Source organism: Accipiter gentilis, chromosome 14, assembly GCF_929443795.1.
Source record: "Accipiter gentilis chromosome 14, bAccGen1.1, whole genome shotgun sequence".
Taxonomy (NCBI): domain Eukaryota; kingdom Metazoa; phylum Chordata; class Aves; order Accipitriformes; family Accipitridae; genus Astur; species Astur gentilis.
The window spans coordinates 29,003,174-29,021,113 of NC_064893.1; the positions used below are offsets into that span (position 1 = coordinate 29,003,174).

Sequence of the window (17,940 nt, forward strand, 5' to 3'; positions counted from 1 at the left end):
TTGCAGAGCACTCCTGCCTGAGCAGACAATACAAAATTACCCAAACCTAGATTTTAATACCACCCAAGAACACAACAGCATTAATTGGATGCTTTTCCCCAAAGCAAGAAATAGATATCTAACTTTAAATCAACCAAAAAGAAACCATTACTGTGACAGAAATGGTGCACTATGTTAGTGCTTGCAGTAGAGCTTACAGTCATCTCACTGAGGTGAGTCCTATGTGGGGGCTGTAAGTCCCCAGGTGAAAAAAAACAACAGAAACAAAAAGCACAGGACTCACCCAGCCACATCCACGTCTGCATTGCAGCAATGCTGGAGCCTCATGCCCACCTCAGACTTTCAAATGGCTCCTACAACCAGAGCTACAGAGCAGCATGGCACCCAGGCTGGGTGCAGGCTGGCCCCAGGGTGGGGCCTGCAACCGCCCACACTCAGGTGCAGGAACTTTACTGAACCCACGGGAAACAAGCCAGGACTCGGCTTTGCTTCAAAATGGCCTGCAGCTCTGTAATACAAAATCCTCTCTGTGCAAAGCTTGTGGAGATCATCCACAGTCCACTGAGAGTTCAGTTTTTAGCCTTCACAAAGGCTCCTTCATGGCAAGCGCCTGCTTCATCCTCTGGGATCTCACACCAGCTCCCCTGCTGTGATGCAGTCTGCTGATAATCATAATTCAGCTGGAGTTTGTTTCCTTTAAACATAGGATATTTGAGCATCCCCTCTCTAGAATCTTAGTCTCTCAGTCCCTGCTTCCTGGCCTGCCCTCCCCAACAACAGTGTGAGGGGAGCCGGCCGCCATTTCCCCAGGCCAGGTTTCCCTGAGGCGTGGCGGCATTTCCGAGGCCATGGCGCTACCTCTCCACAGGGCCAGACAGCTGCCTTCTGAGGAAACACACCGAGCTCAATGCACAGGAGGTGTTTTCTGGCTCTGTCTGAGGCAGGATTTTGTATTTTAACAGCTTCAGAGGAAAACATGAAAAAATATCCAAAAATAGACCACTTGTTGCTCAGGAGAGCACACGGAGCCCCACAGTGCCCAGAGAACAGCTCACCCAAGCAGAGGCACAAGCTCATCTGAAACAGTTTCTTATTTAAAAACTCCCTTCAAGAGGGGACGTGCGTTTTTGACAGGGGTAACCTGCCGCTTCCCCTGCGCTATGCCGAGCCGCTGGCCTGACAGGAGCCCTCGGAATCGTGTGTGTCCGTATCTTGCTCTGAGCCCAGCTGCAGGCGAGTTTTGAGGGAAGTCGGCCCTATCAAGGGGGACTGCGAGTCTCCTTCTGAGGAAACAAAGTGCGTCTGGGGCTGTTTAGACCCTTATGGGGGCATGAAGCGTCCTCCCGAAGCAGCTGAGCAACTCAGGCGGGACGGGGCTCCACTCCGATGGGGCTCTGCTCCCGCAGTAAATACAGGCACAGCAGCAACTACTTTCCTGCAGCGAGGGATGATCAGGCAAGGCAGTGTGCTCTGCAAGCAGGCGTGCTCCTCTCCGGGCGTAGAAAAGACCCTCCTGCAGAAAGGGCCTCTCACATCCTGATTGACTCCAGCGCGGCTCAGCGGAGACGCGTGGCCCCCCCGGCTCTTGCTCGCGTGGCTTGGCCGTGCTCACAGCTGCTTCCCCTCATTACAATCAGCAGCCCTCGGTGGAGGCATCTGGAGTCCTTCACCTTCACCGACATGTGCCGTTTCCCCTTTGCCCGGAGTCCAGCCACCGTGCAGCGCAGCTCTCACAGCGGAGAAAGAAAACGGAAGGGGTTTCTGGGCAGAGAGAGGCTTCTCTGAACAGAAAAAAATAATAGATAGAAACAAAATGTCCCTACGCCTTGGTAGCAATGATGTCAGTAGTGTTGCCACTTGTTTGATCGTGACTCTTGCCGTATTGGGTGTTTTCACTCTATTCCCAGCTTCCCGAAATCCTGTTAGAATTTTATTTTGAACAAAAGTCCGCATCTAGTTTCGCGACTATGACAAAAAGCTTGGAAGTGCGGTCCATATCTCTGAAAAACTCAGGGGAAAAAATGCAATGCCCTCTCATGCGTATATACACGCCTGTGTATATCTGCACATTTTCCTTCTGTTGTGGGTAAAGCTGAGGGTGTGTACAGAAATATGTTGTTGTTTCTGGGCACCTACCATGTATTTATGAAAGCCAAAAGGGAAACAGGGTTTTAAATAATTAACCATCACACATAGTATAACTATGTATATATAAAAAATATACAGAGCATTCATATACATATGCATTCTCATACTGCTTTAATAATTTCTGTTATACTTTTAATCCCCCAGTTTAAAAGGGGCCTCTGGAATCTAATGTACAGATTCTGGGAGAATCTATAAATCTCGCTTGGAAGGGCTGTAATTAAGAATGGCTTGAGAGAGAGGCACGTGAGCAGCAGGTCGGGTGGACCTTTCATTTGCAGATAAGCTCTCTGAGTAAGTCATTCTTCCCTGATTTATATTATAAAATGCACATTAATCTCTTTCACACAAAACCTAGCCAGGGTTGTATCATTTCTGAGACCTATAGGGGAATGAGTGAGGAGGGAGTAGTCCAAGGGTAACAGGAATTAAAAGTACATGTTTAAAGCCTTTAGTAGGGCATTTCAGCATCATTCCTGTTTCAGTCTGGATTATTGCAACTTCCACTGCTGGAGTATCTAACTCATTACTCCAAAGAGAAATCCAGAGACCAGGAAAAAAAACCTTAGGTGACACAAAATGTTAGGTAGGAAGAACGAGAGTTAGGCTGTAGGTGTTTCTAAGCACAGGCGCTCATCATATAAGTTTTCTGTTGGTGTGGATCTGGTATAGTAGTTGGGATGCCTTTCTGTTGCCAAAGATGAGGGCTTTCCCAATGATCGCAGGGAGATTAATTAAAAAAGGATAAGGGGTTGCATTCATATTTTGGGCTGTTGGTTTGATAACATATCAATATGGAGTTGATTTTGAAGGTATTGTTGGTAAGGCTTACAAAACAAAGAGAAATTAGAATCAGGTACTTTTACCGGTTCTTTTACAGTCTGTTAACAGTTACTCCATTTTTTTTAATCTCTTGTGTATTTGATAAAATGTAGATCTTGTTATAGCATCACATTATAATCATTCCTTTATTTCCTATACACAGCAGAGGGATAACTACTGCAGCAGTGGTTTGCAGTGTGGTCCCTGCTCTCAGTATTTCTTTGTCTCTGTAACTTCATCTCTGGCTTGGCAACATCTGCTGGAGAGGAGACGATGAGAATCCTTAACGTTGCCAGAACACAGGCCAGAAAGCATCATAAACTCTTTCCGATCTGCTTGCTGGATTATTACTTGAAAGCTAGCAAATGCAGCATGTGTGTGTGTCTGCCTAGGGGAGGGGTTCAATTACCTGAGATTCTCTGCAGATATAAGCAGTGTCTCGTGGGGAAGTCTCATTTAGTATGCAGAATAAAATCACTATGGCACCGATCATATGATTTGAAGACTCAATCCTGAAGCAGCACTACTGAAAAGGGGAGGTGAAACTGCATAAGACACTCTGTTCAGACAGCATGAGGCTGTGAGCAGCACACGAATTTTATTCAGCAGGCAGGAGGAGAGCTGCTGGATTGGTCTGTTAGATGTGTAGTCGGGAAACCACAGGAAAGCTTTATTTCTGGCAAGTCTGCATTTTGTCAGGATGCACCACTGGTGTTACTAGAAAAAAGGAAGCCCGCTGCTATGTGAGATTAAAAGGTAGAGGCAGTGATAGCTACAGAAGATCACTGTGAAACTCATTTGATAACCACCTTAAATACCTCCTCAAGAGTGAATTTAACCGTTGGAGAGCACTGGTTCCAACTGACTGTCTGGAAAGTATGGTGAAAAGGATGTATGTTCTGAGGAAGCGTTTCACTGACAGCAGAGCAAACTAGAGGAGAACTTCTACCTGCATTGCTGACATTTGGGAAAAATAATACAAGAAAGCATTCTGGTGCCAGCGTTCTTGTATTTTTTTCTTCCTGAAGCCTGGAGAGGGATTGTGTAGTCCCTTCCCTGAGGAAAACACCAACCAGAACTCAGTATACTGCAGACTTTCCAAAGAACAGGCATGGTACAAAATGTGATTTTGGTGTTTTTCCGCAGGCGACTCAGCCAAAGACCTGCCGTTGAGGAGCTAGAAAGAAGAAATATACTTAAACGTGAGTATTTTTTTCTTAAGTATTTTATATGTGTTTGTTGAAACCAGTGATTGAATTTCTAGAGCATATTATTTTTAAATAGACAAAGTCATTCACAGGGATTATTTTCTGTACCTAAAAGTTTTAATTTTTCACATGTCCTGAGTTTCAAATACTGCAGGAATCACAATTTACAACTTGATAAAGGCATGCAATTTAGTACAGAAAAGAATGATTTGTTCCAATTTAGGCTTTCAAATAATTTTCATTCTGATTACACTGTTACGGATGTCTAAGAGGGGAATACAATCTTGGTGTCACACAGTGCAATGAGAATTGGACTGACATTTTTCAAAACATGGACTGTCATGGCAAACTGTGCACTGAATACCACCCAAGGCTAAAGTGGAAGGGAGAAAGCATCCTTGCAGAGGTGCGATTCTCATAGCAAGTATATTTGTTCATATCATTAGAGACCTTCCCAAAGACGAGCCAAAGAAAGATCATTCTGAGATACCAGAATTACTAGAGGGACAGTTCCAGCCCTGTTATAGGTGCTGCCACAGGGGAACGTTCTCAATATCTCTCAAATAAACACAAGGCATAAACTTGCAAGTCTTTTCCTAAAGATTGGTGTTCTGACCTGGGGATCAAACAAGTGATGAACATAAGCCCTTTCCTTACAAGTGATGGGAATCCTCTAAGTTAGGGGAAGGTGAGATAGAGCTTAGGAATTGTCTCCATTATGGGTCTCAGACAGGAGAGAGGGGGAGGCCATCTGCTTGAAGGAAAAGTATATTGCTTCTGTTATTTTCATGGTCTATTTAGTGTTGAAAGACAAAACCCAGAATTATGTGAACAATAGTGTGTTTCTCATTAAACAACCATAAAACAAAGCCACATAAGTTTATGTCATACAAGCAGTGCTGCCTATACTATTTAATTCACATTTAATTATTAATGTGATTGTAATTTGCTAGGGAAAAAAGTTATCTAGATTTTGTAACCTAAAACTTAATGTCTCAGAACTTTCTTAGTAGTTCATAGAAAAAACCTTATGCTTCTTCCATCGAAATTAGTGGGGATTTCATTTCAGTTTTAACAGAAAGGAATTCCACAATTGAGTTATATTTATCAGTATTTTCAGTATTGTTCCAATGCATACATCACACATGGTAAAGTTAGATGTATCTAAACACATAGCTAAATGAGAAAGAGGATGTATTCTTTGCAAATTTGAATGGATGAATTTGGCCTAACTTCACCTGTCATCTAGCACAAGAGACAAGAAAAAGCAGTAACCCAAGATTCTGAAATAAGTGGGGCCAGATTTTCAAGAGTCAGTACCTAAGATTTCTGAAAATCTGCTTCTTTTGGTTTTTTTCCTGGCTAAGAAAGAGCCTGTCTCTACTGAAAAAATCCATTCCTTTATGTTTACTTTTTGAAGTGTGCTGGTTACATCCTTAATCTGGGTTAAACTGACCAGCTTTAATAATAAAAAAAGTTTGAATACATTCAAATAATGAGCTTAGAGAGAGATAAAGCAGAAAGAAGATAAAGCAGAATTAAAGATATTTCCTGAATGCCAGCTAAACATACTGCTCTAGATTTGTATCTCATTTAAAGAGCTCCCAGCATGGAGCAAATTTATTGACTTCAGTTCAGTTGCTCAGGCTTTATACAGGTTCAGCGGAGATCAGAACCACTTCTATTTTATTTACGTCTTCCATTATATAAAAAGCTAGGTATCTTGTAAGGAGCTAAGGTCATCTCTTAGCTGTGTCAGTTGTTATCTTAAAAGGCTGGACAGATGCAACAACTCCAGTCTCAGTTTTGAGTGAATTTGGAAATTAGTTAAGTCTCCTTTTATTAATAGAGATACTGACATTCTTGTTATGGACTTTTAAAACACCTGGATTGAATCTGACATGCAAAACTGTAGCAGTATAAATGCCTTCAGTGAAATGACTGCAACCGCCTCCAGGTTGTAAGGGTTTGTACAGTTGCATTGCAAGTTTCCTAACTTCTTTGATGTTCATAATACATACTGCTAACGGAAGCAATGCTACCCCCAAAGCTGTTTTAAGGACTAGTAATTCACATTTGTACAACTCCGTCGAAATGAGAAGCATATTGCAAGTGCCTAAGTGCAACTACTATGTTATTTTAAAACAAATCTCAGTCAGATTAAAAAAAAGGGACTTCTTATCTCCCTTAGGGAGATGTTTCCAAGATAAAAATAATACTTAAAAAGCAAACTTAAAGCCAACACTTTCTTACAATTTTGTTGATCTTCTAAGTCCTTTATTTTATAGAAACATTGCTGGTTTACTATAAAGCATGAAAAGCATATGAACTAAAATCATGACCCATGTGTTCCAACTTGTTTTTTTCTGTAATCAACAGAAAGCTGACATTCACATTCAAGAAGGCAACATCTCTTAAATCACACTGTACAATCCCTGGTTCATTCTAACACCAGGAATTGTTTCAGTGTCACGCACAGCTAAGAGTTCCCTGGATAACTCACAGAGAAGCAACATGAATTACAGTACTGCACATGCCACTTCATAATTGGGAGCATCTCTCTACTGAGATTTATAAAACCAGCCCTCACTAATGAATGGATCTAAGTGTAGGCAGAATGATGCTGATGGAAAAAACCTCTCTGGTTTGTCTCTGTAATAACGCCTGAGTTTTATAATGCCTTTGCTAGCGTTTCCTATTAAATCTTGTTTTATTTTTTCTGAAAGAACTATTTATTTTATTTGTTGAAGCTGGGAATAAGCACTGAACCTGAGTAACTGTCTCACAGAAATGGGTTGCTATACTTTTACTATATTTGGAAAAGCATTTTTTGATCAGAAATGTGTATTTGTGGTTTTTCTTCAGGAATTCTCAGTGCATATCACAGTCATATCTTAAAAAGGCACTACGCCACAGAAAATTCTCTTTTAATAAAAATATACAGATAGGAGTATCTAGTCTAAAAGGGGTGAATTAAAACTGAATGAAGCATATTAGTAACTTCTTGCAGGTACCTGTACATCTTAGAATACGCTCTACTTTTTAAAGCTTGTTCTCTTTTTAAACATTCCAGACTTAAATAGCTGCTCACCCCTGACAAAGCACTAATTTTAGCTGTCCTATTCTCTTTTAAATTTGTGTGCCTTGCCACCAAATTGTAATGTAGTGCATTACAGCATTTTAGATTAATTTGATTTACATTTCTACTATAGCCAGTTGTAGCTATGCAGTACTATGTTATTTTAAATAGATACTTACAATTGCATTTCAGTGTAATCTAATGAGTGTAAAAATAAGGGAGAAGAATACTTCATTACTAGAAATATAATTTCAGAAACTCATCTGCAGGTCTAGTGTTTTTTGGAGGCATATTAAAAAAATCACGTGTGTGCTTTAACACTGGAAATACCTAATGCAAGTGGTATAATAAACTTAGTAGTATCTAGAGAATCTCTGAATGGTTAAACATTTTTCTCTAGGTCTTCAGCTTTGTTCAGGTCATAGGCTCACGCCTTAATTTAGTAACAGATAGTACTAGAAATAGAAAGGCCATTAACTTGTTTCCCAAGGCAAAGGATATATTTCACAGTGTGTTACAGCACTCTAGTCTATTTTTAGACCCAGTGTGTAGGAGTTATCACGGCTTGAATGTTAATAGGCACAACACACAAAAGCAAGCTGGCTTAGGTTAGAATGGAACACTACAAAAGAAAACCCCGTGAGGATAAAGAGGTTCTGTCAGTGGCATATCCTGAATAGCAGAGAAAAAAAGCAAGCAAGTCAAAGATAACTGCTGTGGCAGTGTGACCATCTAAAGATGTAGCCCAAGAATAAGGTTACACAGGAAAGAACGTACTTTCCCTGGAGCTGCTGCAGTCTTTTCGGCAGCTAACAGCAATGAATGGCTCCAGCAATATGGAGAATAAAAAATTATGATTAACTATGGACTATTTTGATTTTCCTTCTAAAGTTTATACAATTGGAGAGTTGGTGTGGCTGCTGTTGTTTTAAATCTCCTTGGAGGTCAGACCACAGGAGGAGCTGACATTGGCACCAGTATGTTGTCCTTACAGAGAACTAACTATATGTTCTAATAGAGAACCAGAGAGAGGCACTGAACTACAAAACACACAACTAAGAACCAGCTACTAGTTTTTCTGTGCTCTGCTTTTTATTGGCTGGAACTTTGGAAAACACCAATCCTCCTCATGAGGAAAATCATCTTTTTTTTTATATTCTCTGCAGAACGAAATGATCAAACAGAACAGGAAGAAAGAAGGGAAATCAAACAGAGACTGACAAGAAAGGTAAAATCTTGCAATACCTTCTATTAGTTTTTAGAAATTTAGCAAAGCTAATATAACATCAACCAGTCATAGAGGTCATTAGTACACAAAACCTCCCTTAATATACACCCTTCTCAGCAGTGTCTGAGATAGTGGTATCTCATAATACAAATTATAAAAATATCTACCTTATCTCAGCTACATGAAACTTAGTAGAATATTTATATATAAACTTTAAATCAGAACATGGATAGTTGCTTGCACGCTGCGTATTTTGCAACTGTATTGCTAGAAAAGGACTGCTTCATTCTTTGTAGCAAGCAGGAACAGAGCTGACTCCCAGCTGAGTACCAGGTGTACTCCCACAATAAATTTCTCTTTGCATTTAAGGCATTCTCAGAATCAGAACTAGATCTTGTTATTGTTCTGTTCCTAGGAATCCATACTGGAATTATAAGCCAAATATGTTGATAACTTGTTAAAACCAAATTGAAATTCTTATAATGTTTCCAGTCCTGAAAGCCTTACACAGGCAATTTGCCACTGACTTTCTACTTAAAGTAGAAAACCCCTACAGCATGTGATATTATACATTGATCATAATAAATTTGTTACAATTTCTTTATCTATTGTAAATGCATTTTATCAATATCCAGGTTAAAATATTTTCCTCTTTTGTCCATTAGAAAGCCACTGTGCTGTAGCGCAAAACTCCATTTAAACCATTATTACTCTTCTAACAATCCTCTGAAGGATTGAGTGTTTCCCTGGAATTTCCAAGGGTGGGGTTTTTTTTCCCATACACATACATGCAGACTGAGCTAAGATGGAAAGCAGAAAATGTTGCACATTTTACTGATATGTTTGTTATTAAAACTGGTTTTATTTCACAAAACTATTTAATACAGCTTAACCAGAGACCTACAGTTGATGAACTAAGAGACAGAAAAATCCTGATTCGATTCAGTGATTATGTGGAGGTGGCAAAAGCACAGGACTACGACAGGCGAGCAGATAAACCGTGGACAAGACTATCAGCAGCAGATAAGGTACTGCCCATAATGAAAATGACATATTACTACTTCCTACTTGCTTTGTCTATAGTGATACATAAGAGTCTGCAAAGACATTTAACCTCTGGGACACTTAATCTCTGTAAATGTTACCATTAATTTTTATGCTGAAACCACATTGACCAATGCATACTGTCATAAAAAAATGCTATTTCTAAAAATACCTCATTAGTACTATAAAGGCTTCTACTCAGCCCATCACCTAGGAGGAGGGGAAGAAAAAAAAAAAAAAAAAAAGTGGATAGAATCTTTCTTAATACTTTAGGGCTGCAACTCAAAACCATGACCAGCCAATGCAGTATTAACATTTATCCTCAGACTGGAAGTTTTGTCCCAAACATACAAATATTTCCTTTCCTGTTTCCTATTGAATGTTCAAGGAATCATTTGATCCTACATTTTCACAAGCATAAACAAACACTTGTTTTTGTTCCGTCACATACCTGCCACATTGCTGATTTACATCCTAATTTAACTTTCACATTTAGGTGCTTAAGTAGTAAGAAAACTAGTTCAGCATGATTCTAGACAGAACAGTTGCTGAGTAAGTTTTTTAAGTTTCAGGGCTACTGCAAGCAGAACGAGCAGGGATGCTGAGATATTACTGGGTAAAATGGCAAATACAGGACTGTTACTTACTGCTTTGTTCTGAGATGTGCAGATCAAACGCTTCATTCTCCATTCCAGTGTCTCCCCAGTAAAAAGTGTAGCAAATGGTTTTAGAGGACTCCTATAGAAAAGGAACAATGTATTTCTACTACAGTAGCTGTTTTCCTGAGCTCACTAAAATGGTGAATAAGCTGTTATACATTAATCAATGGAATAATGATTCTGTATTTTCCATGTATGTACTGGGTGTGTATTAAAATAAGGCCTTTCTTACTTTTACTGTTTTTATATTGCTAACTAGACAGGTTTATAAGCTAAAAAGGAAGTGACAGAGTTCAATTGAATATACTGGTGGCACACATCAGGAATTGAGGGTCAGGAGTTTGACCACTGCATTTGTGACTGAAAAACTTCTCTTTCAGAGTACACAAATACATTATTTTTCCTCGTTTTTCTTTTTATAAACCAAATCTCTGATATAAAACATGAACATGGGTACATAATTTTAGGTAGCTAAACTACAAAGTACCAAATATACAAGAATCTGTGAAAGCACCAGTACGTTCCAGTTCCCTCACTGTTGCCATTTAAACAAAAGAATGCTCTCACTTTTATAGTCTTGAATTTCATTATATTAAGCACCAAAAGAGAATGTTTTTCTTCACTTATGACTGCAATCTTATGGATACAGGTGATAACACAGTCTGGACTGGTATTTGCAAGTTGATAAGGCAAACAGTCTGATTTTTATTTTAAAAAATGACACATAAAATATCTTTTATTCCCATAAAAGTCAGTTAACCAGCTGATCAATTTCTCAGCAACTTCTCTTAATCTTTAATAAATTTAACTGGAATCTTACTAGATGTGCGACAATAAGCACTGTGGTTTTATTCACCTGTCAGAATTGCTTCTAGATAAGAAGTGACCCTGTTAGTAATGAATGCAGTATCACATCACCAATCCATATAACCTAAATACTCAGCATCTCTACTGGCATAGTATGCTTTGCTATACCCAATACCTATTATTTCTACTTTAGAAAACTTCTGTTCTACTCTGCAAGTCCAGTATTTTACAATGCTTATAGATACAAAATTATTAAACTTCTTCTATTTTCATTTCCTAGGCAGCAATTCGGAAAGAGCTAAATGAATACAAAAGTAATGAAATGGAGGTACATGCATCAAGCAAACATTTGACAAGGTCAGTTTTCCAGCTATTTATTTCCATTGCCTGCTAAAAAGAGTCTACTGAGTCCTGAATTTGTAGATTTTGCTCTTACATGCTGGATGTGGGAGAAGAATATGCAAAGAAAGCTTTATTTAAAAGAAAATGGAAATATTTCTCTCCCAGTTCAGAACTTGGCTTTTCTGATTTATTTTTTTTTTTTTGCTTTGATTAACATGCACTGAGAAGCCCCCAGTGCTTCAGAACATCACTCAGCTTGCATTCTTTGCACTGAAGATTCAAAAGCTATGACAAATTACATGTATGGTGTAACATAGAAAAAAATATGATTTTTTAAAAATTAAACGAACTTAATACACTATATAAAGGTTTTTGAATTAAATGTACTTGAGTGTGCAACCTTATTATCACAAACATTGCAACTTCCCTAAGAAATATAAAATTCTACATACCATAACAAGACATACATAATGCCCGTAGCGCATTTGTTGTAATTGGATTTGTTCTAATGGATTCGGCCTGTAGATTTCAGTATCCCTGGAAAGTCGGTCCAGTTGCTACTGGAAGGAGTGCAACCCCCCAAAGCACACTTAATGGCAGTCCAGCAGAATGGTCAGGAGAGATAACTGGACTCATGTCACCCTCTGAGCGGATGGGCCAGTGTGAACCTAGTCAATCTAGTGCTTGCTTCATGTGCTAGCACTGATGGCAGGCACTATGTTTAAACATGCATGAAAACATCCAATTCTCTTTTCTAAGTGGGAAAAAATGTGAGAGGCTGATTCCACAGCCATTATTACTTGCAAAAAGACCTTGTTAGTTAGAGAAAAATTGAAATGACAATCAGTTATTTCCTACAATTTCTGTCAGGTCTCTTGGGCAGGTCCAATTGCCCTTAACACAATTTTAGGGCTTGCTGGGAGCACAGTGTACTCTTGCCCTGTCTGTAAGCATTCTCAGGTGTGCTCTCTGCTAAAATAAGTTGCCTGACATCATACTAAGGAACTTGGTGTGCAGTCTTGCATTCTGGACGGCTCACTTCAGCAGTGCCTGGGCCCACATTTCCATGCTTATTTCTGAACTCGGAATGAATTCCAGCTTAACTGACTTTTAGATGCTCAGTGAAAAGATTGTCTAGGCAAATACACTTGAGCCATAAATGCAATGTACATTGATCTAAATGCTATATTTAGGTAATGTATGTGTAGACTGTTCATGCAATTGTTAGGGCCCTTTTACCATTACAGGACTCAGACTCAGTGTTTATGGCAAGACAGCGCTGCATTGATAGAATGAAATGGAGGGGGGGGGGGGGGGGGGGGGGTGGTGGAAGGGATGGCTGCAGTTTGAAAGTGAGATATATCTTCTCTAATTGAAGCTACCTGGGGAGTTTAAGTAGATTATAATGATACATTTTGAAATTTGTTCAGGATATTAGGAGTAAACAGGCTTACAATTTACAATTAGTGCTAAGGCATTAAAAAATGATTGAGACTTTAATTACATATCTCAGCCAAAAGAACAAGCCTACAGAGCAAGAGTATATTTATTCCAGACAGACTTTTAACCCTATTGTACATTAAACCAACAGTATGTCCTCATATATTCCGAAGCATCAGCTCAACGTTGCTTAACTCTTACAAAATAACAAGATCACTGCACAATAAAGAATATTTCTACCAATGACAACCTGTGGCTTAATTCCTAAAAGAAAAATAAAATCAACCTCACACCTATATTTGCACTTGCTCTCTCAAATAACTGTAAACTGGTTAGACTGGGCCCTTAGGACTGTAACAGCACTACAGTCAAGGGATATGTGTGGAAATGTGTTGTAAGACTTAAAGTTGCTAATATTCTTTAATACTGTTACTGTACATTTAAACAGAATGAATACTGGGGTTTTTTTTAGAAAAAAAACAATTTTTTTTGTTAATCTAACATAGAATTTTTTAAAAATTACATATATATATATATATACTTATTTCAAATATATTTTATCTCCTAGATTTCACAGGCCATAGAAATTTTCTTCTGAGAAGAATCTGTCTTTACTTTTTTGATATTGCTGCTGAACACACATCAGGGAATATATAAGTCTTTCCCTAAAGTTCAGTCCAGGGTACCTTGATGTTTATGTGAAAGAAGGACTCTGCAGATGAAGTCTCTGCAGCACTTCCGTACAGAAAGAAAAACCAGAAATGTACTTCGCTCTGAAGTCAGAAGAGTGGTGGCCTGTGGAGTGGGACGATCTGCTGAAAAAGACTGAAGTAAAGCTACTTGAAAGAACCTACTACTCTCCTTTAACACTCGTTTTAAACTGTTTTGCAGTCTATCTTGGAAAAGGAGATGTTGTGCATGTACAGGCTTTACCATTCCAAGGCCTCTGACATAAATGGACATGACACACTGTCATTCAGTATTATGTTGACAAGACATTTTGAACTTACCACAATTAGTTTGTAAAACACTTAAGTTCATGTTCTAAAAACTAATTTAATGTATTATAATTTCATTCTTTTTTATATAATGTCTAACAGAATCACAGCTGCAAGCATTTTTGATTCCTGTTACTTTTGTTCTTTAATTAAATGACTACTTATTGCAGGAAATGAACATGTTTCCTCAAGCTCTTTTTTTCCCCAGGGACAGTTGGGAAGGGAAGAGATTACAATTATTACGCACCAGATCATATTGTTTTCTTTATCAACACAGAGTCTTCAAAAGGATGATCTTAACTAAGGATTTCCATCTTATGGAATATCAATGTTTTGGACCAGATCCTAACCAGCATAACATGATTGTCATTCTACACTAGCTGAGGTTCTGGCCCTCTAAAGAATGACAATTAAGTTCACTGTTATTATCATTCAAAATTACTAAATTGGACAACCATAGACAGAAATGTAACAATGTACTTTGATGTCTAGCAAACAAATTATTTTAATGGTTTCTTGACAGTAAGAAGAAAAAAGTTACTAAATGCTAATAACAAAGCAAATAGAACTGGTTCAGAAAAACGTAGAGCCAGCCATTCTAGTAATGCTTGACATCTAGAAGCATCTGAGAATTGTGCTCAAAATACTACTAAAAGGAAAAACTTAGAAAAAAAAAATACACTGATAGCTGGAAAGCATGCCTGATGAAACAGCAACAAAATGGCACATACACTCACAAGACAAAAATTTCTCTGCAAGAGTCTTAAATGCTATCCTTTTAGGAAGTCATTCAATGTTAAAAACTTGAAAAAGGCACTCTCGATCTTGTAGCTTCATTGAGAGGATCTCCATGAAGCGTGAAAATAATAAAGAAAATACGGTATGTAAAATTGTTTGTATAGACTACTACTAAATTGCTGCAAGGTCATGAATAGAATTAATACAAACAGTGGATGGACTAACTTTCAATTCTCTTCTGCTGCTCAGTGTGGGTATGAAATAACATAAATACAGAGCTATTCTTTGGATAAACTAACATTTAAGAATGGAAGGTAAGACCATACAGCACAACACTTAAAATACATGTCAGTAAGGGCAATACTAGAAGAAATTGAGGAATCATGGGAGATGTGGTGCCCAGGACCAATGAAGCTTGCTAGCTTTGTTGTAGCTAGCTGTAGTTTTGTATAACTTTTTAATGCTTGACTTATGTGACTATCAGTTGAAGACTTGAATTACCCAATTACTTGATCCAAAGATTTTTTTTCTATTTATTGCAATTTTATAACTTGCTGGCTTTTCATGGGAGTATGTAACGTTATAACTAGCCTTTTAACATACTGTTAATTACATTTATCAATCATTTAAACTTTATTATTAATAAAATATTATTAATTCTAAATAACAATATAATGATAGTCCAGGTGTAATATGCAAAAAGGGTAAAGAGAAAGGAGAGAAAAGTTTCTTCATCAGAAGAACCATTTTTAGTTTAAGAACAGCAGATGACACCCTGTTAACTACAAACTTGGCTAATAATCCATGACAGTGACACCCCTATTTAGCAGTGATGCATACTTTCACTGATAATAAAAATACTGTATAAAACACATGAAAATTGTGTTGAAAAAGATAATAAACAGAAAAATATTTTAAGGGAACTTAGAGCAGCTTTTCAAATTTCAAACAATGCCTATGAGCTGTATTACTAATGTGACTTAACCATCTTGTAGTTATGCAGCAATATACTTTGCTTCTTCCCCATGTTCTCAACTGTCCTTCCATTGCAAGCATCCCAGCCTTTTTTCTGCTTTGGTCCGCAAGAGAAAGAACGCTGTGACTACATCAGAACCACACACAATCACTGTTGGCTAACTACTGTCAGCTTACTGCTGGGCAAGTCTATCTTGGAGACTGCATGCATTCACTGGGCCATGTATTCTGCTCAGTTATTGCTGGAACTTAGGATGGCATCCACTGAGGGCATGTTTAGCTTAGGGAGGTTATTCTCCGTATGCTGCTTCTAGCCAATGGAAAAAAGAAACAGGCCTGCAGTACACAAATCCTATCACTTCATTTAGGTGTCTGCTTTGAATAACCCCTGGGCTTTCCCATCCACAAACTAAAAGAAAAAGCAATCTCCCTGTCCTGAACTTAGCTGCTGTGAATACTCCCTGGTGATACAACAAATGTAAAAATGTGAAGCGTATTTCATTGTACCTGCTCAAAGGTTTTAGAAGTTAGTGGGGTGGGATAAAGACTGATAGGTGGACAGAAAAATATCATACTTCTATTTTATCATGAGTCCTCACTAAAATTAGCAATTGTATTATTTTTCCAATATGCACTCACCGTAAGAAAAAAATTTGGGCCTTGCAGTGCACTTTTTAAAACCTTGTACAATTAAGAGAAAAATGCTGTTTCATATACAGATAAAATTCGATTAGACCAGTAAAAAAAAATAAAATCAATTTAATATCTCATTAGGTCCATCTAGTGGAGATGACAGTGATCACAAGCTCAAAAAAACCCAAACCAAACAAAAATCAGGAGCTCAGAAAAATTAGAAAAGCATTAATTACACTTATGTAGATGGGATAAGTGGACCAAATTATTTACTGGCAATTTCAATATAATAATTTCCAGAGACAACACAGGCGTGTGTTTTTAAAATCAATTCGTAAGAAATATTTTTCATTTACAACTATTTCTGTTTACAATAAACTATTTCACATCAATTAAGTCTAAGAACACCAATTACTCTGCATTCTACTCTCAGTGCATATTAGGCAGAAATCTGTCACGTCCATTTCTGATCTAAGAAGTTGTTTTTTTAAAGATGGTATTTTCAATAAGGATAAAAGCAATCTTTTTCATAAAGTCATAGGTTAATTTAGGTTGGTAAGAACCTAGGTCTTTTCCCAAGGTCATTAGATCCCACCCCCTGCTCTGAGTGAGGCAAACTGAAATTACAGTAGGTTGCTTGGTGAGTGCTGAGTTCAGGCTACAGTCTTTGAGTATGGACTTTTCTTTTTTCTTTAATTTAAAGACAATATTAATATAAAGATTAAGAATTAATTTAAAAATCAATAGAGTTTCCCATTTTCTTTGAGGACCTCTGTCAAAGAGTTTTCTACCTTAACTTTACCTTAAAATTCAATTTTAAATCCTGCTGTTTTTTCCTCTGAAAATAAACTTTAGGAGATGGTTATTCTCAGAAATAATGAAGGATAACTCAAAGATATATGAAGGACCTGCAGGACAGACAGATTGTACAGGCAAGCCAACAAAAAGTTAATAAAAGGAAACTCGTTAAGTGTCACCAAAGATGCCGATAGTGGTAAGGTTCAGCAGGGAAATTCTACTGGATAAGTATTTTGAAAAAAATGATTGGTGGGTTTGAAGAAAGTCAAATCAACATGAGACCTAAATAACAGCCAACAACTTAGAATGAGGAAAGCCAGTCTATTAGACTTTTAAAAAAATATTAGACAATAGTAATAGCAATATAGCATAACAGCTGCATTCAGAACTAGCTGGAATGAACATAGGTAAGAGTTTGAGAGATACTGACTGAGTGGTTTCAGTAACGTATGAGAAAAAATATTAAAGAACACTACTGTAAGTAAAGGTCTCTGTGTTGATAATAAAAGCAGTATTAGGAATGTAGAAAGGAAACAGGAAAAACAGAAAAGTTCAGCAGGTAGAGGGGATAACAGAAGAAATGACAGAGAAGTGTATATGATGTTGAAGACAACCAAAGGGCAAAATAAGAAGTATAATGGCATATAAAATAAGGGCTATAAAGTAATTAACTTGTGAAGAGCTATTACCCCCAAATTGGCTAATATATTGAGACCTCTGTGGTCATAACATCAGCTACAGACAAGCATGTACCCTCTTCAGCCTTGCTTCAGAAGCTGTAAAGTTGTGTTAGTGCAGTGCTGAGTGAGCTCAGGCTCCTGAGATGCTGGAAGTGTTAATCTGGAGTCAGTTCCATGGCAAAGAGGCAGCTCTGTGGTAATGTAGACAAGCTCCAAACATGCATATTCTAGGAGTTACTCTCCACAACTGCTACTTCTTAATCAGCTGTAAGTTTTTAATCCCCATTTTTTACGAGAACTTAAATGAAAGATATTATTTTTCTGAGCCTGAAAAGTTTACAGTA

General features: G+C 37.9%; 1 protein-coding gene across 4 annotated transcripts in view; it reads left to right on the forward strand.

The window, feature by feature from the left end:
• Positions 1-14,234, forward strand: part of PHACTR3 (phosphatase and actin regulator 3) — a 116,576-nt gene extending 102,342 nt beyond the window's left edge. For 2 of the 4 annotated variants that reach the window (XM_049816547.1, XM_049816548.1), the window contains exons 9-13: positions 4,114-4,169; positions 8,421-8,482; positions 9,370-9,510; positions 11,273-11,349; positions 13,343-14,234. In XM_049816547.1, the coding sequence (XP_049672504.1) occupies positions 4,114-4,169; positions 8,421-8,482; positions 9,370-9,510; positions 11,273-11,349; positions 13,343-13,358 (352 nt within the window). In that variant the 3' untranslated portion in view covers positions 13,359-14,234. The remainder of the gene's footprint in view (positions 1-4,113; positions 4,170-8,420; positions 8,483-9,369; positions 9,511-11,272; positions 11,350-13,342) is intronic. The other 2 variants (XM_049816544.1, XM_049816545.1) reach the window with 2 other exon arrangements.
• Positions 14,235-17,940: the final 3,706 nt, after the last annotated feature.